Genomic DNA, 24985 nt, shown 5'->3' on the forward strand with positions numbered 1-24985 from the left:
TAATCTAGCTGGAGGTGATGCCATAAGCAAGCAGAGCTGAACAGCTGCAAAGCCAGGCGTTCTGGGAGAAGGCAAGCCCAAAATCCTGCCTGGGGCCTGGACAAGGATGGCAGAGATGGACTCTGATTTCCCCTATGACAGAGGAACCAGTGCTAATTCCACTGTTTGGTACCAAGCCAGAACACAGCCCAGTTAGGCTCCCACTCCAAAAAGCAGGACATTGTCAGAACAAGAAGAGACGCCATCACCACCACCAAAGTGTCTGCTGTCCAAAAGGACACGTACCATTTATTGCAGTTACATGAATGGGCCCAGCCTGAGGCTTGGGCACGGTCTCACAAGCCCACAGCTAAGTGCAGTCCCAGATCCCACCCCCCACATCACATTCAGCCATAAAATCTGGCTACAAGTCCCAGGATGGTGCACAGGATACAGATTCTTTGTTTGGTTGTTACATTTCTCTGAGCACAGACCAGCCCCCTTAGCAGCTGGAACATTGTCGAGTTAAATAAGGAGGAATAGGAGTTTCAGGAGTGTCCCAGAAAAGGTGGGAGGGCTGTCCCAGATGTCAGCTGTCTGCAAATCAACATGGCTCTAATGACCCCAGGTCAAGCTGTGCTATGGTCTCAGCTACTTAGAAGGGCTGACATCAGGCCCTGTAAAACCTTGGCTGAACCTACCAACTTCCAAAAGAAGTTTAGCCGAAACAAAACCAAATAAATCAAAGTGACTCTGGACCCAGGATCCTTCCCCTTGGTAAGGTGAAGGCACAGAGCCTCAAGCCACACTTCCCTGAACTGCTAGGGTTTGGGAAAAGGCTGGCCATGTCTATTCCACCAGCCCAGAGAAGAAGAAAAGGCAGTAGAGTTCACAGGACTCCTTTATATTAAAGTTTATTACATCTGCAAAATCTACTGTACAGGGAAAAACCCATTGGATTAAGTAGCGTTTTGCCAAAAGCAAAAGACTCTCACTCTTTGGGAAATATTCCTAGCTCCAGTCCAGGACAGGGCAACAGGAGCTGAAGGTGAACTTGGTTCTTGATGGAGAAGCCAGTGCCAGCTGTGCCCAAGATGTATGTTGTCAACTTCTAGGAGGAAGTAGGCCCAGAGATGGTGCCAAAGGCAAGAGGTCCCAAGCACCCTGGCACCCTTCCACTCACTCCAGTCTTCTTTCTCCTCCATCCCCAGACAGAACCCCAGGACTAATTCTCACACAAGGTCTTCCAAAGTTGCAGTGGCCCAGGCCATGGCCATGGCCCTGAGTTCATGGACACAGGCATGACTGGTCAAAAGAGATGGCTTACCCCACTAACGGGCCACCACACAGATAGTCCATACCCTGTTGCACACATGAGCGACAAACTCAGAGACAACACACAAACTAAGACTACATTTTGGCGTCCAGATTTGGTTCTTCTAGTTTAAAAACAAAAAAAAAATGAGAAACAGTCTTCTTACCCCCAATGCTGTCTCCCGAATGTAGATTAGGGAGTCAACTGACTTGACTTACCCCAGAAGTAAAGTCTACTGGGGCTATGAACAGAGAAACTAGAGGAAACGTGTGCAAAAACAAGTTGGTATCTAAAGTAGACCTCCCCACAATGCAAAGTGAATTCCCTAGACTCCATCCCCCGCCATGCCCCCAGCTGTCTCTATGGGTAAGTGCTATGGTTTGTCAGCTGAAGCCTTCCCCCACCTGCCCCCAGGGTCCTCCAGCCACAGTAGGTCATCCAGGTCCAAAACAGTTGAGTCTCCTTTCTCTCCAGAGCTGGGTCTGCTCCCATTTGGAGAAAACGAGTCCAAATGGTGGGACACCAGGTGTGGCTGCAGTGGGAAGGTCAGATCCAAGAAACCCTTTGCGCCCAAGCCTCTAGGCAGAAGTCAGAGAAGCGGAGTTTACTCCCAGCACACACCCCCAGACTGCAAGGGCAAGAGCAGCCAGAAGGGTTAGAGTGCTGGGGAGGCGGTGCGGTGGCAGGGAGGCCAGGGCCTACAGTTTTTCACAGAAGAGGCAAGTAGGAGCCTAGTGAGTGGCAGGGGCAGTGGGGAGAACAGCTCCCCTATCAGGCATAGAACTCCTCCTGCTTGGTGGGTTTCTGGTAGGCACCGCCATTGGCTTGTTTGGGTTCCTCCAAGGAGTAGCTGCCCTCGTCCTTCTTCTTCATCCGGTACAGCATGAAGCCCACCAGGCACACAGCAAAGATGAGCCCTACCAGGCCTCCAGCAATGACACCTAGGGAGTGGACAGAAGCTGGCTCAACTCAGCAGCTAGTTGGGCCCAGAAGCAGTTCCTCCCCTGCTGGACAGCACAGGAGGTGGCCTGGGCTGTGGTCATCCCCATCCCATGACTGAAGATGACTGCAGCCCAGACCACCCCAGAGTCACAGCCTGCCTCTCCCCACCCACATGAAAGAAGACTCACCTCCTAACACTTCTTTCCTGTCCAAGAGGCCCTGAGAGGCACCTGTGGCACCTTCATCCACTGGGGGCTGATTCCGCTGGTCCGGCTCTATGGCAGCCACAGCTGTGTTCTCCCCAGATGTCTCAAAGGTGAAGTCCTACAGGAGGGTGGGTTGGATCAGACTGGGCCAGAGCTACTGCCACAACAGTGACACATAGCATCACCATACCCTGTTGGGGTTCTCCTGCCACCCCATCAGACACACCCAGTCTGGACATCCAGGACCCCAAAACCAACATCCCTCACAGGATGCAATCACACCAGACCCTGGATGGCCAGGGTATAGATATCACCTTGAATGACATAAAGCACATATTTTTATATGAAAATTTCCGTGATGCTCTAACACACAAAAAAACTTGGCTCAGAAGAACTTTCACCCCATTGTTAAGTTTGGGTAGCCAATTTTTGAGTGATCTTTAAGGATTCTATGCTGATCTTGTAAACAGTCTGTTTTGTGCAAGAGGAAACTGGGACCCTGTGATCCCATCTTTGTGGCTCTGAAGAGTACAATGTGCTTATAGGAGACAAAGGATGTTAGGCTTCCAGGTGCCAGAACTAATGGCTACCTAATGTCCCAGGAAATACAAAGGCCACTTACCTGTTCTCCAGAGCCTTCCCCTGTGGGGATCTGATTGACAGCTCCATCCTCAGCAGTTTCCTTGATAGTAGAAGCACCTCCATCTTCCACACTTGAAGGGTGATGGTCAGGTTGGCCAGGTGCTGTGGGAGCCGAGGTCTCAGGGAGACCCGGTTGCACATCCCTGTGAGGATGGGAGCTGACAGGTGCCTGGGCTGTGGTGACTCTGATTGTTGAGGCCCGCTGGGTGATCAGGAGCTGTGTGGTCTCCCTGGGCCCAGAAGTGACCTCCTTTTCCTTGTCCCATCCAGTGAGGCCCATCTCCACTTCTGAGAGGAGCACCGCCTCTCCTTCCTCCTGCTTCTTTCCAGTTGGCAGGATGGACGTGAAGGCAACTTCAGCATCCCTGCTGGTGGGCTCTGGAGCTGTAGGTGTGGCTGTCAGGAGCCATACATCCTTCCAAGTGGAGGAGGTCTGCCGTGACAAAGTGATATCTGGCAAAGCACCTGTGGGGCCAGAAGTGGAGCATGTCAGGATGGTGAGGCTCCCAAGCACCAAACCCAGCCAAGTTCATGCTGTAAGGAGGTTGGGACCTGGGCCAGGACTCAGGGTGAGTCCTCCAGGGTGAACAGCTAAGGCTGAACTCAAAATGGAAAACAGACCAGGAAAGCTGCCCTTTGTGGCTGTACCTGCCTGGGAACAGCCTGCTCTTGAGCTTTGAGAAAGACTCCAGGAATCTGGGAAGGAGTTCTTCCACGAGCACAGGGGTAGGGTACCATAGAGGACAGGGCCTTAGTCCAGTATACACACCCATCCTGCCCTCTTCCTAGAAGGCCTGGGCTTTCAACAACACATGACTACATTCCACCTCCCAGCTAGTACTTTTTCCATTGCTGCTGACTTTTCTGAGGTCCCTGTGATGGTCTGAATGAAAATGTCCCCCATAGGCTCCAAGTATTGGACATTTTGTCCCCAGATGATGGCGCTGTTTTGGGAGGTTTTAGAAGGTGGCTATCCTGGAGGAAGCATGTCACTGGGGGTGGGCTTAGAGAGTTCTTAAGCCTTGCCAGATCTCCAGTCGCTCTCTTCCTTCCTGTGCCTGTGTGATGATTTGAGAGCTTAGCTTCTGCTTCTGCTGCTCCAGCCACCTCCAGCCACCATGCCTCCCTGCCATGACGAACTGTAATTCCCCTGGAACCATAAGCTCAAACAAGCTCTTCCTTCTATAAATTGCTTGCGTCAGTGTTTCTATCACAGCAACAGAAAAGTGACTGATACAGTCCCAAACTGACAGCTCTTCTGGAAGGCCTCTTTGACTAGCTCCAGTTTGGCGACTCCCTCACCTCCAAAGAACTAAGATCTAGAGAGGGAGGTAAAGGAAGATCTATAGCCAGCAGGCTCTGTGCTGCATGCAGTTCCCAACAACCTCTGGGTCAAAGTACTATGCCCATCTCACACCAAGGCTTGGAGGAGTCAAACTCCTTCCAAAGTTGGCTTTAGGGGCTGCCCACAGCTTTTACCTAGAGGTTTCCTTTGTCCAGGCAGCTTTCTTACAATATCCTAATGACTGTTGAGTGGGGCCAGGGTGGGAAAAGGAAGGGGGCTTTCCTAAAGCCAGGAGACAACCTGCCCACTACTCCAGCCATGGTCTGTGGCCATTTTAGTGTTCTGTGTCAGCCTCACCTGCACCCGAGCCAGAGAAGTTGTCAGAGTCATCCCCGGAGCCATCCTGGTCTTCAGGGGGCACATTTGTGGCCACAATTTGCTGGAAAAAGATCAAAAAAATTATGAGCAGATGCTCAGCCAACACCCAGTATGTCTCGGTTCACATCCTAGGTAGCTGAATGGACTCAGCTAACCTGTCCAAATCATTATCCATGTACGAAGCTACTGCATGTGGCTCTGGGACCCTCAGCTCTGTGCAGCCCCTTGGTCCTCTTCATGCCCCTGAAGCTATGATGACACAGTCTGGTACAAGGCATGTTGTGGGGACATGGTCCTAACTCCCAGATGCTCTGTCTAGTCAGGGAGTGCAACCTGGTAACACAAGCAGTGACCCCAATGGAACCCATCAGCCCATCCCACCCTGACAATCAGGCTCTGGGGGTCATCAGTGGGGAGCTTCCACAAATAATCCCAAGACCATCTATACCCAAAGAAGCAATGTCCAGGTGAGCTAGACACCAGGCGTGAGCACTGAAGCCACAGGTGTAAAAGGCAGGGCTGGGCCTGGCAGAGCTGTCTATGCTGAGGCAGCTCTGCCCACACAGGGTGGCCCTGGCCTGACTACAAGGATCATTTTCTTGTTCACAGGGAGGGACTGGATCCTGGCCTTCTGCTCAAGGTAATATCTTTCTTAGAGCTTTCTTGGGGAAAAAAGGGTGTCCAGCAGGCTGGGGACAGTAGAAGCTAATCTGGAAGGGGCTTTGTACTAAGGAGGCTCCAGTAAATGGGCAGTGGGATAGGTTCTCCTTGGCAACAGGAGGCACAGGAATGTGGTTGGCCTTGCCTGCTCCTGCACTGGCTCCAAGAGGCTGCAGGTGGTGGAGTGCAAACATAGTCCCAAAGGACTTGGGCAGGGACATGGGGAGGTAGAACACCACCCCCAGCTTTGCAAGCTGAGGAAGGGGCAGTCAGGACCACAGCTGCCCACAGCACTGGCTCCAGGACAGCAGGTACAAGGAGGCCCAGGAGAGCAGGTGGCAGGGAGGGGAGACAGGAGTCTGCTCAGAATGAGACTAACCTGAATAGCCCCACTCACTACAGTGCATCTTACAAGGGCCCCAGCACAGACCAGAACAAAGAAGGAATAAAGAAGCACAACAGCTGGGCTTAGAGGCATGTGCCTACAATCCTAACACTCAGAAGGCAGAGGCAGAGAGGATTTGAGGCCAGCCTCACCTACACAGTGAGTTCCAGGCTAGCCAGGGCTATATAGTGAGATGCTATCTCAAAATGAAACAAAAGAGAAGTAAAAAAATAAAGCACACAGTTTGACTTAAGGGCTCCAGAGAGCCTCTGAGCTCTGTCACTTACCAGCCGAGTGGGCCTGTGGATGACACTAAATATGTTATGGTCTTGGTTGCCCCATCTGTAAAATGCTGCCCATACTAACATGCATCACAGAACTGCAGCAACATAAAGGACAGTGAATGTAAAGGACATAGTAGAGCCTGGCAGGTAGTAAGTGTCCACGGCCACTGCTCTAAGTAAAAAAAGAGAGACACTCAACTTGAGGATGAAGGATTCTGGGGTCTGCAAAAACCCTGGATGCCAGGAGGCTCCTGTACACAGACAGCAGCATGTGGGGTTTCAGGAGGGAGCCAGTTCACCAGGAGCCTCTGCCAACCCATAAGAGTGGCCCATCTGAAGCTAGGCACCAAGGGAACAGAGTCACATTGGTCCAGGAAGCCTGGCAGGCCTCTGGACACAGCCCCATGGGCCTCATTCATCAGTGGAGAAGAGAAGGGTCAGGCAGGGCCATCGGACCTATTGGGCAGAGCTGTGGAGGGTGTAAGTTGTACATCCAGGAACTCGGGTCGTAGAGTTAGTTCAGCACGTGTAGAAACTGCAAGTCCAGAAATAACACTGGACTTCCTTCGAAAGTACAAAGTAAAACCAAGTTCTTCTCCCCTTGGGACAAAGGTTTTGAGCCTAAACAAGCCTTTCATGTACAAGAAAGGTGTGGTTTATTGTGGCTCAGCTTCAACAGAGCACCCCATACCATCACCAATGGACACTCATGGCCCATTGTGTTCCATCCACAGGAACAGAGCCTATCCCCTCACCTCATTCCAGGTCACATCCTGTCTACATAAACTACCCCACATGGTGCTTCAAATTCTCATGCTAGCCTTCCCCATGGCTGTCCCCTCTAGCAACTGTACCTACCATCCAGGCTCACAGTCCCCAAGATCAAAGCATACTCCTCATTCGAGGCCTCAAGTCCACCCTCTCCTAACCCTCTGACTCCCTGCCTGGGAGGGAAAGTCAGAGATAGGGCAGAGTCCCAGCTCCAACCAGACCAACCTGAGCCACACTGTAGAGTATGAACTTTCCAGAGGGCGCAGACATTAGGGGTCTAGATCCTGTTCAACATCAGACAGCCAAGGCAAAGAGAACTCACTGGGACCCAGGTGAAACTTTGGAGGCACCACCCAGGACCCAGGCAAGCACAGGGAGGCTAGCCTCTCCCCTGAACAGAAGTCCCAACAGGTTTGCAGTTTCCTAAGAGTCAGGCTTCTCTGAGGGTTTGATAAGGCTGGGTCTGCCCAGGCCCCAGAAACAATTTGTTCCCTGGCTCTGCTCAGCTTATCCTACTGTGATCTTGTTTACACAACAGGCTCTTAAACAAACCCTTTCTCTACTGAAACCAGCAAACCAGGTCCCAGGGCCTGGGGAGCCAATCTCCTTTCTGAGCCTCCCCTCTGTGAGCCTCCAATTGCCACTAAGGAAAGACGCTCCCTGGCCCCCTGCCTCCACCCTCAGCTGGTGGGACCTTTTGTGATAATATCACAGGTAAGGAAAAGCGCCTTCAGCCCCTTGGGAAAGAAATTAGGAGAAACTGCTGAGTCTGAACTGGGACTCCCAAGGTTTCAGCTGACTGTAGTTTTTGGTGTAACCACTGGTAGGAAATGTGCTGTGCTAAGAGGGCTTATAATACCTTCCTCAACATCACTTCAGACCTGGGTCCTTCCTAGACTGTGTGGCCATTGCTCAGGGCTGCCCAGGGACAAGCAGACTCACAGAGTCATCACCTGTCACCTGGAGGTGAAGGAAAGCCAGCCCTACCTTTAAAGGCACTTCCTATTAAGCCTGAGGACCTGAGTTTGATCCTGTGACCCACATGCTGAAAGAGAATCAGTTCCTATAAGTTACCCTCTGATCTCCACATGGCTGCACACATGTACTACCCCTACCCCAACCACACACACACACACACACACACACACACACACACACACAATTTTTTTTTTTAAAACAATATAGAACAAATCTCATGGTAAGAAAGATGAGTTTTCATGCTGAGCTTTCAAATCCAGGGCCAGCTTGCTCCTTCCTCACCAATAGCTTAGACTCTGAAAACTGGCTGATTTGAAAACCCAACGCTAGAAGTTAGACTCACCCAAAAGTTAAGGATCATGGGGGCAGACACCTGGGGTGGGGACATAGGGAGGAAGAAAGAACCAGTCATCACATCTACTTCAGGTATCCCCTGGGTCTGTATGGTATATATGTAAATGTATGCATGGTATGTATATAGGGGCCCAGCTCACCAGGTTGGAGGCAAGGGCCTCAGGCTTCCCTAAGGTTGGAGATACTTTGCACCATCACCTTAGATTCCTACCACTAACTCCAATGAAATTGCTCAGGTAGGGCTGAGATTAGCATCTCTGACAGATAAGGAACAGAGCTTCCCACAGGGTGAAAGACCTGCCCAAGGCCACTCAGCCAGCAAGTGTCCCCACACTTGTAGTACAAGATATTTTGCTCCCCTCATGGGCTGTCCTCCCTCCCCACCTCCCCTGGATGAGCCCATGTGTTGTAAGGAAAACTGGCCTCAGTCTTTTCAGTACAGCTGGAGCACCAGGAAGATGAACCCTTCACTGAATAAAACCCCTGAGCCCTGGCAGCAGCCCAGGTGGGTACCAGACTCACACATGGATGGTATACAAGGAACAGTGTGGGCCAGGACAGGGTACAGGAGAGAGCTCATCTGCTGTAAGCCATTCCCAAGAGCACATTCAGAGTTTCTGGGCAGGAGGTTGGCAGGGAAACTTCAAGAAGACAGCCTGGAGCCACTTCTTGCCAGCTCTCATACCCATACTAGCTGGAAGGAAGGCCACCCTCCTTCTGACAGAGCCCTATGTCCTGGATGCATGAGGCTGAAGTATGTTCTGTATTCCAGCACTTCACCAGGACATCCTGGGCACAAAGGTGCCTCAGGTATGTTGCAAGCTGTGGTACCAAGTGGCTCTCTCCAAGAGGTTCAGGGATGGTGAACTCAGTACTCAGTTGCTTACTGGACAGGACACCCATCTGCTCCCCAACCCACCATCTGGCAGCCACCTGTGCAAAGACCTGTGGTTTTTAGCTGGCACCCTAAGACACTAACATGCCACCTGATGTGTGACCAGCAATGCACACATCCCTTTAAAAGCATTACTGACTCCCCAGGGCTGTGCTGCATTGTCAACCACATGTTCTAAGTGAACAGTAGCATGTAAAAAGTCACAGAGGGGCCAGTAAGACAGCTTGGTGCAGAAAGCATTTGTCACAACCCTCAAGACCAGAGTTCGATCCCCAGGAATCACATAGTAGAAGGAGAAAGCCTACTCCCAGTAGTCATCCTCTGACCTCTACATGAATGCCCCCACACACAGACACAAACACACATGTACACAAAGTAAATAAAATGTAATAAAAATGTTTAAAGGTCACAGAATTTTGATATTAAATGAAGTGCTCAACCTCAAAAATCTGGAACCATCATCCAACGGCAGTGTGTGATAAACAGGGTAAGAAAATAGCCTAGTCCTGATCCTAGCAGAGCTCCTACCCCTCTGCAGTGCCTTACTCCAGGGGCTTCAGGAGGCTCAGAGGCTGGCTGTGAAGAGCCATCCTAAGGAAGGTGCTGGACTGGGCTTTGAAGCCCTCAGCAGCCCCAGGACAGGATAAGATAGCATCACTACAAAGCACTAACTTGAGTAGTGCTGGGAAACTTCACTTCACAGAGTGGGAAAGAGAAAACTATGGGTTGTCTGTGGCTGCCTGGTACAGTAACAAAACCCTCAGCTTCTGTGGGTGGGAGGTGAGTCACTGAATCAACAAGTCCCATTAGTCACAACATCCAGTGACAAAGAGCTACTCTTATCAAAGGAGCTGGGTCACAGTTATTCCCAGCAGCCTGGATCCCAGCTAGTCAAGAGGCCACATACCTGTTCCAAGAGCCCAGATTTCTGTCACAAAGTCTCAGTCCACTCAGCATGTCACACTGGGAAGTGTGGGGACATACCAGGACAAACACCCCTCACTCTCATCCCACACCAAGATACCACACCACAGCAAATACCCCAGGGGGGCTTCGAACAGGTCACAGTGTGAGAGACCAATCTGTCTACCACCTGTGTCTTGGTCAGATCTATGGATCTTAGAGTTACAGTCCAACTCTTCTCCCCCAAGAATCAACAACTCTGAGGTGCTAAGGATTCTGAGCTATAGAGCTCTGGGCTTTGCCTCCTTCTGTACAATCAGACACATGACTTGAGTTTAACAGCCAAACTACCACCTGCATCCAGGATCCCTGGGAACTACCATATGAACTTCACCCCTAGAGGCTGACTAGGTCCTGCCTTGGGAGGGGGGCAGGGGAACAGTCCCCAGCTGTACTTTGAGAGCAATGGTCTAAAGAAGAAAAGTTTTACTCAGAGGCACTATGGCCAGGGGCTGTAGGAAGCAAGATTTCTACTCAGTTTCCCTCACTGAATCCAGTGTTCAAAGACAAGACACCAAATAGCAAGAGAACCCTGTAAACCAGCCCTAGGAGCAAGACGACTTGGGAAGGCTCGAGATCATTCTATGCTTCCAGTGCCTTCATTCTTATCAGACAAAACTCCATGGTATCAGCCAGGCTTTCTTCACCAAAGAGCTGAGGAAACACCAAACCTCCCAGGGGGCCCTAACCCCACCAAGGACAGCAAGAACCTTCTTTCACCCAGCTGACCAGGGACAATCTTGCTTTCCCAAGCAGCTGGCTTCCCAGCCCAGTCCTTTCCCACTAGCTATCCAGCTGGAATCAGAAGGAAGACGCTGCTGAGACTAAGATGCCACAGAGGACCCCAAGAGTGAAGCTGGGTCCCAGGGGCAGATGTACTGCAAAATGCCAGGTGTCTTGAGGAGGACGGGGCAGAGGGAGAGAAAAAAATATGGCTAAAACCCACTCTCTTCTTGGTGGCCCTGCAGAATGAGCTCTTTGACTGTGCTCCTTCCCATGGTCACCCTCTCCTCTACCTACTGAAAGAGCTGGAGCACTTAACAGTAGGGTGGACTACCCAAAACATCTCCAACAAGGGCCTCAGGGACAGTAGCAGATCTAGCTCTACTATTCCCATACTGGATACTTCCGGCAGCTCCCTGTGTGTCTCTGAACCAATTGTGTGGGTGAGGAGTGGAAGGGGCTTGACTGGATAATCCTGAATCCCCTTATGGCTCTCACAGACTAGGCAGGGCAGTTTGTGATAAGGAGGTCATAGGCCCATGCCTGTGGGCAAGGCCAGGGCCCAAGGCCCAAGAAACAACAGTTCCCACCCACCTGCCCTGAGATGTGGTAGGGTAGTAGCCAAGCCCTCACTCCTTTCTCAAGGAGCAGGGAATCTGCAGGGAGGCTTCAAGACCCTGATAGCTCCCTTCTGAAGCCACACCCAGAAGGGAGGGCCCCAGCAGCGCCTTCAGGCAGCACCAGCATTTCCCCATTTCCGGCTGACAGGCACCATGATTTACAGCTAGCTGTCTCTCCACCAAGCATCAAGCTTGGACCTGCAGAGAGCATGACTGGTGGCCAGGCAGGGAGTGAGAGGCCCAGCCCAGGGCGGTGCCAGAGTGAAGACAGGCAAGCCCTCTGTCTTCACTCTGAGGACTGACACTGAGCGTCAGGCTGGGGAACATGGAACCCCAAAGTACCCCCAAGGCCCCAGCCCTAGAAACTCTTCCACTGAGATAATCAACTTCCCAGGAGTCCCTGTGTGCACACATACCCCACAGCCCACCACCTCAGCAGTCTTCACCCTCTGTTCCAACAGACCCACCTCACTGCCCTGAAGGATTCCTGGAAAGGGTCAGGATGGAAGGACAGTATCTAGTCTTGGTTTTAAAGATCCCTTTTTGTTACCATGTCCCTTTACTGTGGTATCAGATGGGAAACCCAAGGTCAATGCCAGAGCCAAGTCTCCCAGTCCTAGGCCCATTCCTGTGCACCACACCCCATGGCCTGATGGGATGGGAATGGGAGAGTGTTGGATCTTGGCAGCCCAGTGTCAATCAATCCCCATTAACAGGTCAGTGTCACCCAAGCCATGCCATACACATCTCTCTGTGGGGCTGGCGCCTGCCCTGCAACCCACAAGTCAGGACTAGTCTCTGAGCAGGCTCAGCTGAGAGCTGGGTGTGGAGCTGGGCTTGGAACACCAGTTCCTCTGCTGCTCCCACCTGCCAGAACCCAGCCAGGACAGGCAGGGCATGATTTCAGTCAGTATGGTGCAAGGCCACCTGGTCCAGGACCAGCCAGCTTCTTGCCAGGTACCGTGAGAGGGAGATACACAGGTACCCCCAGACTACTTGCCAGCCACCCACTCCTCCTCAGAACCCTCCAGGGAAAAGATGTCTTGTGACCTGGGATACTCACCTATACACTGGGGATTTTGCTCACTGGTGGCCAGAGGGATCCTATGACCAAGCCTGTGGCTTCTATATCAAGTGATCTCTGGTTGGAGTCTAGCTCACCCTCAAGGGGCAACCAGATGCAAAGTTGCTGCAAAGGGCAGCAAATCACAAACACAGTGCCCAACAGGGGTGAGACCCACAGAGGGCAGGTGGAGGACAGGGCCATTTATTTAGCACCCTGACTTGAAGTCATTCCTCTTAACTTCCAAAGAATGTTATGGCCCAGGAGGCTGCTGGAGATGTCCCAAGCCAAGGTGTCTGTTGGGGTTGTACCTATGCAAGATGATGACGACAATCAATGCATCCCCACACTGCCCATCCCAGACCATCCTAATGAGAGGCTAAGGCCAGAAACCCAGGGCAGAACCCCCAGCAGCCTCTTCTGGGAAGGATAGTCCCAGCCTGACCATGCCCCAAAGGCCCTGCTATTAGCAGTTCTAATAGCTAGAATTGCTATCTAGCTATTAGTCCCCAACTCCACCAGGCAAGGAGACCTGATACCTGTGGCTCATTGACTCCTTAAGGACATTCTTCCCCTGCACTGGCTAGCTAAATAAAGTGTTTTCAAGTTTCACTGAAGCAGAAACTACAGCTTTTAACACACCTGTACCAGCCAGGGCTCCAGCACTGCTCGAACTTTAATTACCAAATCACTCTTCTTAGTATCCTTGAAGTTACATAATATCCCCTTGAAAATAAAAATGCCTGTGGGAGGGCTAAGGGTGCTAGTATAAATCCACTTCTTATGGGGAAGTAATTAATTCTGGAACTGCGGTATAGCAGTTAGGAGCTCTAACAGATGGGAAAGGACTATAAAAGAAAGGCTGGGAGATATGAAGAACTTTTGTTAACCTTTGTCAGAGTATAGATGACAGCAATATCGTACCTAGGAAGCATACTAGGAAGTGTATCCAGGAAATAAAGTAAATTCCCTTTGTTTTCCGCTTGAGCTACAGGTGTCTGTGACTCTTCCCACATGTGCAGAACATTGGACTGCCTGGGCTGGGACTCCCCATGGGAGCGGTCCCCAGTCAAAGTGGACTAGTTGGAGGAATAGAAGGGCTTCCAGAGGAGGCTACATCTGAAGAACATTCCTTAGTTCCTGAAGTGGCCCCAGTCCAAACAGGAGAAAAGCAGCCTGGGCCCTTTCACTGACAGCTCACCTCCTAGATGGCCTAAGGCTTACACAACCTCAATGCCTCTGCAGTCCCAGGCTCAGCAGCCTAGGACTCAGGGGCCAGTGGCAATGGGAGAAGAAGCTCATGACCTGACCCTGGCTGTGCTGGGGTGGGGGTGGGGGGGCAGTCACATGAAGCATACAAACAACCAAATTTAGGTCTTTGAAAGAAACCAGCCACTGCAGCTGCTATTTCTTCTGTCACATGTCTCAGGAAACAGTGTAACTATTGCCCCTGAATTCACAATCTTTGTAGCCACTTTAGATTCTAAAACCATGCCCATCACACACCTGAGGAACTGAAGCAAAGGGGATAGTTGCTTGTTCAAGGGCATGTAGGCACCAAAGTAAATAACAGAAGCCAGGCAGGCTTGCTCCAGCAGACCATCATCACGGACAGCCCAAGGCTCTCACTTCCACAGAGAAGAACAGCCATCACTGGCACTGAGAAGGCTCAGGGCAGGGGCTCACCCCTTCCTTGCACTCTGGCCTAGCTATGATAGTGTCCACAAAGAGCCTGCTTCCTGTGGGGGCAACCTTCAGTCTAAGTTCCAGGCAAAGGCTACCACACCCCACAATCAGAGCCCTGCTACGCAGGTGCCCCAGTGTCTGGGCTGCCCTGACATCCTCCCCACTTAACAGCCCAGCCCACATGGCACAGGCCAAGAGCCAGTCTCTCACAGAAGTTCAGGTAGAGACCAAAGTCTGGCTTGCTAGCAAAAGGCTCCGGTTTCTGAGAAGGGACAAAAGCCATGTTTACAGACCCTGTGACATCAGCACTCCTAGGGTAAGACCAGAAGGCCATTCACATGGAGAGCCTGCACCCTTCCCCCAGCCACAGCCACTGGGGGCACTACACACAGACTTGCTTTAGTCAAGTCAAAAGAGCCCCATGGGGCTAAACAGACGGTTAAGCAGTTAAGAGCACTGGCTAGTCTTGCAGGGGACCTGGGTTCAGTTCCCAGCACCCACATGGTGGCTAACAACCATTCATAACTCCAGTTTCAGAGGATCCGCCACCTTCTTCTAGTCTCTACAGGCATGGAATGATACAAGTGCACTTATAGACATGCAAGCAAAACATTTGTACCCATAAAATAAAAATAAATTAAAAAAAAAAACACTTTTTAAAAGAGCCCCAACCTTTCCATGTATTCATTAATCTTTCTTTTCAAAACCCCTTTCATGCAGGATATGAGAAACTCCATTTCATCGAAGAAGAAACTGAAGATTGGAGGTAGAGTCATGCACATTATTACACAGGAAATGATGAAGCCAGGATGTGGTCCAGGTGGGCCAGAATGCTCCCCAGGATTTGGATTAGCCCAAGCAGAATGGCCAGCTAATTCTAGAGCCCTCTTACCTTGCCCTGCAGATTTGGGTTAGCCTGGGCCCCCAAACATAGGTAGACCCAGACTTCCAGGTAGACAGGCGGCTGGCATGTCCACTGTCTACCCAGCCTGCCTGTCCTGACTCAGATTCACCCATGGAGACCTCAGGGCCACTTCTAGGATTCTACCACCAGGCCTCTCTTCTCTTGGAGGTGGCTGGGGTGGGAACACAGTGCTCATACTGGAGGTCCCAGATTCCCTTACTGCCACTGGGGAGAGGGTAGGGAGGTAGGACAGAGCATAGAGACCAGGCAGCTCATAGGTAGAACCTAGGGCCTGGAAGTGAGGGCCCTATCCTCCCAGCACTCCCATCCCGGGAGAGATGTGGTCCAACATTGCACCACACTCCCTAGGCTTTCTCTGGGAGAAATTGGACTGATGTCAGCCTCTACAATGTCTCAGTGGCTCTAGGGACACCCTATAGCTTTGGGGCCTGCAAGCCCAAACCTGACCCCCATATCTGTCTGGAATTCTCTCAGGAGACCTAAACTTCAAGGCCTGGGGAGCCTCCTGAGCAGCACCGGTATTCAGAGGAAGTCAGACCCTGTGTCACTGTGTGACTTTTGACACAATCAAGTCCCTAGTGAGGCCCCAGGAGCATCCTTAGCCACTACTCATATGGTAGGCAAAGAGAGAGTCCTGAAGGCCTTTAGGGAGCCTTCCAGCACCACCATGTGCTAGATGCCACAGGTGACACCAGCACTCAGCCCTCCCAAGTCCCCTCCTACCCACTTACCCCAGGCCTAGCACTAGCAGCCTGTCTTTTCTGCCTGCCAATTTTGGGTCCTTTCTCTCTTGGCCAGCCCAAGATAGGGGACTGGATAGGGGACTCTAAAATGGCCCCCAAAGGTGGGCAAATCTGGGCATCAGACCAGGCAGTTGGCTTTACATGAGGAAAATGGAACATTGTATGAGGACCTGTATAGCCCGAGAAGGTGGGAGGGCAGACCCAAGTGGGAAACACTAGGGTGCTCAGTTCCTGTCACTGCTTGGAGGGATCTCCACCTCCCTTAGAGATGGAGGTACCTGACTGTGTCTCATGCCCTATGGGAAGACCCTCCCCAAGTACTCCTCACAGCCAGAAAGTCTCCAAGTTTAAAACATCAAATAAGGTCCTGCCTTGCAGCCCAGGCTCCTGAATGAATACTATGGTCTTGTGAAACTCAGATAAAACCCTTCAGTTGACTGGGGAGACACAGGAGGGGCTGAATCATGAATGCCATTTGTCATCACTGTCTCTAACCGGGGCCAGGCCTGTTCACTAATGGGCACTCTCCCTTGGTACATCCACTGTGCCCCAGCATGTACTCTAGGTCTGGATCTGACTGAGCCACGTTGGGCTCACGAACACTCAGCACATAAGGCAGAATCCTCCTGGGATAGCAAAAGCTCAGGCAGCCCCTGAGACACACAAATCGTCCGACACAGCTGCCAGAGGTCACAAACACCCAAAGTCATGACCTCCCCTCTGTCTCTCAGCTCCTTGCCCCATTTCACAGATGGGCTGCAAGCCAAGCCCTTGAGCCTTGTCTTGCCTCACCATCCTGCCCAATAGCCACACAGTGGGTGCTGCCAGGTGAAGCCTGGTTGGGTGAGTCTTCAGAACCCATCAGGCCTGGCACCATGACTCAGCTGATGAAAAGAGCGATAAACACGCCCACCTCCCTGATGCCCCAATCTGCCCGGCACAGCTTTCATTCCTGCTGATGAGCAGACCTCAGGGCAGGAGCCAGGATGCCTGGGTGTAGGTACAGAGAACACTACCCAGCCTCCACCCCCAGCATGACCTTGCCCAGAGGCCTTGTCCATCCTGGTTCCCATGATGCGCACCAAGGGCACTCCTCTGAAAATCTGTCCAACCTCCCCCTCCACTGAGAAATCCATCCTAAGACCCCTGAGGTAGCCAGTTTACCCTGTTGTGTCCCCAGAAGAAATAAAGACAGAAAGAACAAAAGAGGCCCAGGAAGCCCTGCAGGGTCACTTTCACCCATCCCAGGACAAGGTCTCTCTGCCAGCACATGACTCTCAGAAATGGAGGTGGGAAGGAAGGACCCTAGAGCAGGTTTCTGAGGCCCAGAGGAACAACTACTTACGCAAGCCACATGGAATCAGGGACAAAGCCAGGACAAGGAGGGAAGGAATAATTTCTGCATGCTTCTAAACTAGGGATGCAAAGGGTCAGACCTGCAGTTAAGAAAAAGAAAGACTTCCAAAGAGGAGGGAGGAGGAGCTGCAGAGCTGTGGTGACCAGGTTTCCCAAATGCTACCACTATAGCAGAACTCTAAGAAAAGCTTGAAGAAGTGAGAAGGCCAAGACCGTCCGGGCCAAAGCCAGTGTGTGGCTACAGCCCGAGCACGCGTGTGTGCCCAGGTGCACATATGACTGCACGCCTCAGGTGAGTCACTGGGCAGAGAAGCTTTTCCCAGGGCTGGAGGCCAGAGAAACACATCCTCTCCATATAATTAAGCAGCCCACAAAGCCATAAATACCAGGAATGGGAGACCCTTGAGATGTTCCCAGTGGGGCCACCTCTAGAAGTCTGAATTCTCCAGTCAGCAGGAAAGATCCCTAGACAAACCTCCAAAAGGAAAGCAGGTCTGCCACCACCACCTTTCTCTTGTCAATGGTCCCAAGATTTCCTACTTAATGCTCTCCAGGCCCTGTTAAGCTTGCCTACACTTGTAGGCCACCCCAGGCCTCTTGGCTCCCCAAACACATAGTGCATGCCAGGCAGCAAACACCCCTCCTCCCATACCCCTTATTGGGGCTTCCCCAGCACGGACACAGGGCGGTACCTTGTGTTGTGTCAGACTTGGGAAAGCTAGGAACGGCCTCATACTGTAAGCTCCTGGAGAACAGGCAGCAGTATACAACTCAGGCAAAGCCAGCTCTTCCAGGGGAGGCTGTGAAGGGGCCTCCATTGTGCATCTGGAGCTGGAAGCTGCACAGCTGCTGAAAGAGCCCCAAACTCAGGGTCTCATTACTGGGATCTCACGTCTACAGCCTGCACCTGAATCTACCTGCTTATGATAAGGGACAAACAAAGGCCTATACAGCTTTGGCACTTGTCAGGGCACGCATGTCACAGTCTGTAGAAGGTTCTAGAATGTGCATTCCCACCTAAAATCCAACCTCTACTGGAACAGGAAATGGGGAAATAACACCATTCTGACTCTGCTCCAGGGTACAGGGTCCTGGAGACAAAAGATCCCTTCCCACAGACCTTCCTGTTCCCATTCCTTCTCGATAGGCAAACTAAGGCAGAGTTTCTGGGGGAACTTTCAACCCAACATTTCAAAACCAGTGGTAGAAGACAATCAGGAAACAGTGTGCCTTGAGCACTTTAGAAATCATTTAATGTCCAATTTATATGACTGCTCCTCTAGCACGACTTGGCATTAGAGACAACCAAGAAAGTGAAGACAGCATAGGAGCCAGGAGTCCTGGGTCCTAAGCTACCCACTCATGTCATAGTGCCCACCTCCCAAAGGCTCTAGTATCTCTAAGTGCTTACCCCATACTTGAAAGACAGCAGGAGCCAGGTGCAGTCTAGGGGAGGTAGGGGAGCACCATTCAAACAGGCTTTTCAGCACTCAGCCAGCAACACATGAGCCTTCTGTAGCCCCAGGCCCAGTATGTACATTGTCCACCGTCTTCTCTGGGTCCTACTGTCTCCTGACCTTAGCTTTCTGTGAGGCTCCCTAGCCTGTACCCAAGCAACCATCAGGTACACAGAGCTGAGGCCCAGGGTGGTGCCCAATATTCAGAGTTTGCCCAAAGGCACAGTATAGGCCAGCTCAGCTTGGTTAAACACCTCCTCCATGCAAAATGCTTACACCCAGGAGTCTCCAGGTCAGATCTGCAAATACCAGGCAGGGCCTCATAGTGTTCAGCCATCACCCATATGCTAGGCTTTCTTGGGAGTATCAGAGGTTCCAACCACACATTCACATAAGCACACACATATACCACATAACAGAAGGCCTGTTTCTGCCACTTCTCTGTGGAAGTACTTGTCTCTATAAGCCCTTTCTTTCTCATTCAGAAGTTGGGGAAATGATATCATAAAGGTTTAGGGGTAAAGACTAAGTAAGACTGTAGGAAAAGTAACAAGCAGTCCATAACATGCACTCAATAAAAGGTAATCTTAACTGTATTGACAGCTCACTTTCCTTGGGCATTCTCATTACAAAGCACTTTCACACTGCTGCTTATGAAATGAATATGTAAATGACAGAATGAGGGACAAGAAGAACAGGTAGAGTGATGTCTGTTTTACAGATGAGGACAAGACTTAGAAGTAAAGTGAGTCACTCAAGATTACATAGTCAAGAGTGGCAGAGTTGAGCCTCAGTCTGGAACTCTACTTAATCCAAAACTGTGTCTGGCCTGCCAAACAGTATGGGTTCGAGATTACAGAGCAAAAACCCAAAGACAGAATATGGTGAAGAGCTAGAGAAAGGACCAAAGCCAAGAATCAAGAGTCAAGGATAAAGAACAAGAGTCCAGGCAGGCCTGGTGGCTCACCCCTGTAATTCCAGGTCTCTGGAGGTTGAGGCTGGAGAACTGCTGAGAGTTCACCACCACCACCACAGGAAACTGAGTTCCAGGCCAGCCTGGGTTACAGAGTGAGAACCTGTCCTGAAACAAAAACAAAGGTCCTTGCTCATTAGTACATAGAGTGAGCTAACCCTCCTAGTCCAAGGATCCTGGAGCTGGCAAGTCCAAGATCAGAGGAGACTGGGAAACCAGGACTTGGGCTTATCATTGATTCTCAAGGAGATTATGTACATGTATCTCTTCACAGAGAGGGCCCCAGATCCTTCCCTGGTCACTGTCTCTTCATCACCCTAGGTCCAGGACAGTGGGGGCAATAACACCATCTCATCAACCCATCACTGGTCTCACAGTGGTCTCAGGAGAGGTCCAGGAGGGACACCAAAATCACACTACCTGAAGGTTACTCACAGGTGAGAAGAACCTTGTTTTGGAAAGAATTCTAACCAATATGATTAGTTTCTCAGCCTGCTAGAGAAAAGTAACAAGTCAGAATTGAATGGAAAAGCTGCTGCACTCTGGGCACACCAATGTCCCTTCTTGCTACCAGACAGAGATAGAGAAGGGAAGACCAGATCAGATTTTAAGACAGAGCCGCAGGGGTCTCCAGGCACTGGGACATAGGGCTCTTCAGAGCTCCCAGAACCAGGAGACTATACTTGACCTGGGGCATCCAGAGATTAAATTATATCTAGCATTTGGTTGTTGATAATAAAAGTGTTTCAGAGAGTCCTGCTCAAAGTAAGAATACTTCCTAAGGCAATACCCTTAACTCTGGGCGGGGGGGGGGGGGGGGGTCCTTGGGGGGGGGGGGGGGGGGGGAGCCTGGATACCAGGACACTTCATTCTCAAAGGATTTCAGGAATCCAAAATTCTGCTGCACCAGGGAAAAAAACAAAACAAAAACCCAACTTCTAGAAAATACTGCAAAAATCAAGCTTTCTTTTGAGTCATTCTTTCCAGGTCCTTCTCCCCACCAGTGTGTGTTAATGAGGTTTTATAGGAGCCCAGCAAGAGCCACAGGTAGAGACTTAAACCAACTCCACCCTCCCCTGGGAGCTGCAGCCAGCAGTGACATCACCACCAAAGGCTGAGCCCATGCCTCCCCAACTCCCTCCCACCCTCAGGGAAAGTGTCTCTACTAGTCCAAATAATTAAGGAAAAAGGAATTTTATGTCTTTCAAGAAGAGAGAAAATAGCAATAACTATTCAAAAGCAAGTGACTTTTTGACATGGCAGAAACAAAAGCCCATGGGAGACACACATGTGTGTGTGCATGTGTGTGTGTGTGTGTGTGTGTGTGTTAGACAAACCTGTTTCAGTCTCTGGGGAGTGGTTCCTAACAGCCTCCTGTCCCAGCAGCCTTCCCTTACCTATTCAAAGCCAGGCACCCAGCAGTCACTCCCAACCTCACTGTCCCCAGGGGGATCCTGACCTGCTTCCCACAGGAGCCAAGGGAGCCTTGGGTGGGGGGAAGGGTTCGGATCTCTGGTAACTTGTGGGCACCTGCTCCCATTTTAAGCAAATTCCTATTATTGTGTTTATGTTTTAGGAAAGAAGGATGCTCTGGGAATGTCCCCTTGTGCACCCACTTTTAACCAAACATGGACGTTTGCCATGGAAGAGAAACCAACTAAACTTTATAAAGAAAAAGCAAAACACCTATGCTCCAAGCTAGAGTCTGACCCCAAAGCTGGGCAGTGCCTTGGAGCTCAGCACAACCTCTTCCTCCAGGAGGCCTTCCCAGGTCTGTCTCTCCTTTTCCAACTGAGACCCCTCTGCTTTCAGAGCCTTGTGTTTCCCTATAGGGTCCAAGCTCCTGAGCCACAAATACCTTCAACTGCAGCACCTGCTCCTTGTCCAGAACACAGAAAACTTCTGACCCAGTATTAATAACGGGTGTTCCAGTATCCTAGGTCACAGGAATATCTGCCATACTGAAGAAAAGCAGCCATCACCTCAATCCTGGCTGGAAAGAAATGCAGCACCCCACCTCCACTGTCCGGTGAGGCCTTTTGGGGCCTGGAGAGTAGAGCAGGAGGGAGCGCGCCAGGCGGGTCAGGGAGGCATGCCAAGTGGCTCCACTTTCTTCTCCACAACAGTAACTGTGATTCCAGGCATAATATGAGTCCCACAGAAACCACAACCCTCAAGAGCAGTATCTCAGACCTGAAAATTGGGAGTGCACGGGAGTCCTGGCTCAGAAACCATAATCGTCACTGAGAACACTGATAGGGGACCCCACAGACCCCAACTCGGGCAATTCAATAGGCATGGAGTCCAGAAGCATGGGAAGCAGTGAACACACAGCCCAGGAGCACAGTACTGCTCCGGGAGTCCACATGCAACTCTGGAAGTAGGAGACCAGGGTGTCTACCCACACTGGGCGCTCCTTCCCTGCGCACGTGCCTCACTTTGTCAGAAACCAGCGAAGTCGAGCTGTCCAGATGTGGTGGTGAGAGACCACCACTTCCGGAAAGGAAAAAGCCCCTGGCTGCGCACCTCCCCTCCGCCTCCCCGGGGACAGACCCCCAGGACTCCACAGCCGGTGTGGGGGCTGGGGGCGTGGGCACCCAGTGGGCAGCGCTGACACCTGGCGGCGGCCCAGGACCAGGCCCACGTCAAGGGCCGGCGCGGCGGGGCGGTTCCCAGGAAAGGGTTACAGGGGCCGAGAACAAAGCGCCCCCGTTGGGGAAGGCGGGCTAGCGGACGGCGGCTGGGGCGGGAGAGCCACTTTCTGGGGACACTCCGCATGCTCTTTGTCGGCCAAGTCCCTCTTTAACGGAGACCGAGCCCCGCCAGAGGTGGATGGCTTCATCCTCCCCATAGGCCTCCCGAGTAGCCAGCTCCACGTTTGTCCCTCTTTCCCCGCGGCTCTACTGGGCGGGCCAAGGGACCCGCCTTCCCTCCGCGCGGCTGCAGCACAAAGCCGATCGGGGGAGGGGAAGCGCCGTCCCGGGGTCCACACGCGTGAAGGCCCCCCGCACGCCTCGGCCGAGCGCGCCACGCGGAAGAGGCCCTCCGGGGGAGCAGCACAACTTCGGTGACCCCAAAGTTGGGCTCCTTGGGATCTGTAGCTATGGGAGGCCAACTTCTCGGCATCTCCCGCTGCCGGCTCGGCCCGGCTCACCTGAGGAAAGCCCGGGGGCCCCGCGCCACCCTCCGGGCTCCCACGCACAGTCCTGATCCGGGTCCCTCCGCCAACCCGCCAAGAGCTCGCTCCCGCGCCGGCTCCCCTGCGCCCAAACTTGCCTGGGCGCAAAGGGCCAAGAGCCCGGGCTCGGCGGCGTTGGGGGCGCAAGCCCGCAGTCTGGTTTGAATTAAGGTCTGCGGAAGGGGCGTTGTGGCCGCGGTCACTGCATCCCTCGGGGTCACTGGCAGAGGCCAGGCCGCGGAAGGGGCCAGCAGGACTGTCCTGGGAGAGGGCGACTCCAGGCGCGGCCGCAGGCTCCACTCTCCCGGACGTCCCAGCCAGCCCGACCACGAGCGGTGGGACCTGCGAGGCACCCACAGAAGGGAGGAATTGGAGCAGACAGGAGTCCTGATATACGAGCTCATCATCGCAGGGGCAGCGCGGGAAGAAGTCCCCGCTCCCCTCCCCCTCCACGTGCCGCCGCCGGCATCTGCGAGCTTCTAGCGCCGGCTTCCCGCCGCCTCCCAGCCCTGCCCGGGGCCACACTCACCGGCAGGGCCGGCTGTAGGCGCAGCGCCAGCGCGCACAGCCAGAGCCACAGCGCCGCGCGCCTCATGCTGCCCAGACCGGCGGCGGGAGCTCGGCAGGATGCGCGGGTTGGAGCTGCGGGCTGCGCGGGGTCTGCGGGCGGGCTCTGCGGGTTGCGCTGCGCTCTTCAGTCCCGGGCGTCTTCCCAGCGCACTGCCGTCCTGGGCGAGGGCTGCAGGTTTCGCCGGCTGGAGTCCGCTCCCGACTGCCGGATTCCTCTGCGCCGGCTCGGTCTGCTCTGGTCCGCACCTCTCCCGCCGAGCTCCGCCTTATAATAAACCCACCGGCTCTTGGCCGTGGCAAAAACTAGCCGCCCCCCCCAGCCCAGCTCCACGGGCCTGGGCAGCCCGAGTCCCCACCCCTCTAGGGCCCCGCCCCTGAGCAGCTCCGCCCCACCCCTGGAGCGCTCCGCCCCCGCGGCTCCTGCCACGCCTCTTTCCACGCCCCCTGGACCCAAGCCCGCCCTACGCCTCAGCTCCGCCGGGTCAGAGCCCCAGCCTTCCTCCCTGAGCCCTGGTACCTGCAATCTGGGATATCTGTCGAGGCTCCCCTGCTGTATGGCTGGTGCTCTCTGGCTGGTGGGGACCCAGGCACACCGGCTACTGCGGCCTGCCCTGGGTACTGAGGCCCTGCCCAGAAGAAGGGTAATCGTTGGTCCTTTGCGCGCGAGGCCGCAGCGCCCTCTGGGCAAGGACTCTGGGCGCCCTCCCGGTGCGCGCGATTGCTGGGGCCGCCCCAGAACCCCGAAGCAACGAAGCCATAAACTGTCGGGCAGACTTGTGCTTCCCACCTCTCCACCCGCTGAAGATGGGGCTTCCCGCGTCTCCGAGCACCGATTCTCACCCGCGTTCATGTCCTCCCAGCATCTGCTAAGTGCTGGCAACTTCGGGCCTTTAAGGATCTGAGCACTGTCAGGAAGAGTTTTGGGGTTGTTTTGTTTTGTTTTAAAAGTTTTTGTTGTCTTTCTGTAGAAGACAATGTCCTCTCTCTTCGTTGTCTGAGCCGAAAGGAAAAGTAAATGGCTGCTTTGTTCCCAGGTGATCAGGCATATCCATCTGAGAAGTTCCTTTAAAGATTCCCTTGCTTGCCCTGGACCTCGGGGTTTGCAGCACCCACCAAGCACATCAAAAAGGCCACAGAGAGCCTGCGGGCATGAGACAAACAGCCAAGAAAGCAAAGGGAAAGGACCGGCCTTCTCTTGCCCTCAATCTATAGCAGGAAAGATGCTGCCAAATAACCTTCACACCTGCAGGATAGAGATCAGTGATGGCGTCCTCATCCTCGTTCCCTGGGCAGAAGTAAGACCCACCTCTGCCTGCCTGAGTTGAGAGCCTAGAAGGTCTGGGGCTCCTTGGCCTCTCTAGAAGTTTCCAGTGTGGAGTCTCCATCTGTGGAGCCCGCCTTCTGGGAGCTCGGCAGCCTCCTTTGCCCCCACCTCTTGCCTCACTCAGGTGGCCCACCACCGCCGGGTGCTCAGCTGCATCTGAACACCTTTGACATCAGGCAGCTCTTCCTTATGGATCTTAGTTTTCCCAGGCCTGTCGGTGAGCTATAACAGGATCCTGTAAGGTTCTTAAGGCCTTGGAAAGAAGCACCCAACAACAAAGGTCTGAGTTGCCTGGTGGGAAAAATGTCTCTTAAAAAGTAGATTCTGACC

At 52.8% G+C, this 24985-nt stretch overlaps 1 protein-coding gene across 1 annotated transcript; it reads right to left on the reverse strand.

Moving 5' to 3' along the window:
* Positions 1–259: 259 nt before the first annotated feature.
* Positions 260–23681, reverse strand: Sdc1 (syndecan 1). The gene is made up of 5 exons (XM_008824212.3): positions 23291–23681; positions 4727–4808; positions 3065–3549; positions 2425–2560; positions 260–2235 (listed from the first exon to the last, which is right to left on the reverse strand). The coding sequence occupies exons 1-5, from the start codon at positions 23354–23356 to the stop codon at positions 2066–2068; spliced, it is 939 nt and encodes a 312-aa protein (XP_008822434.1). The 5' UTR covers positions 23357–23681; the 3' UTR covers positions 260–2065.
* Positions 23682–24985: the final 1304 nt, after the last annotated feature.

Source organism: Nannospalax galili, unplaced genomic scaffold (genome assembly GCF_000622305.1).
Source record: "Nannospalax galili isolate Female #2095 unplaced genomic scaffold, S.galili_v1.0 scaffold69, whole genome shotgun sequence".
NCBI classification, from domain to species: Eukaryota; Metazoa; Chordata; class Mammalia; order Rodentia; family Spalacidae; genus Nannospalax; species Nannospalax galili.

Excerpts from the sequence above, each read along its gene's own strand:
- Sdc1 (XM_008824212.3), bottom strand. The coding sequence starts at position 23,356 with ATGAGGCGCGCGGCGCTGTGGCTCTGGCTGTGCGCGCTGGCGCTGCGC. Across the intron at positions 4,809-23,290 it reads GCCTACAGCCGGCCCTGCCG|CAAATTGTGGCCACAAATGT; the intron begins GTGAGTGTGGCC and ends ATCTTTTTCCAG. Across the intron at positions 2,561-3,064 it reads GGGAAGGCTCTGGAGAACAG|GACTTCACCTTTGAGACATC; the intron begins GTAAGTGGCCTT and ends ACCCTCCTGTAG.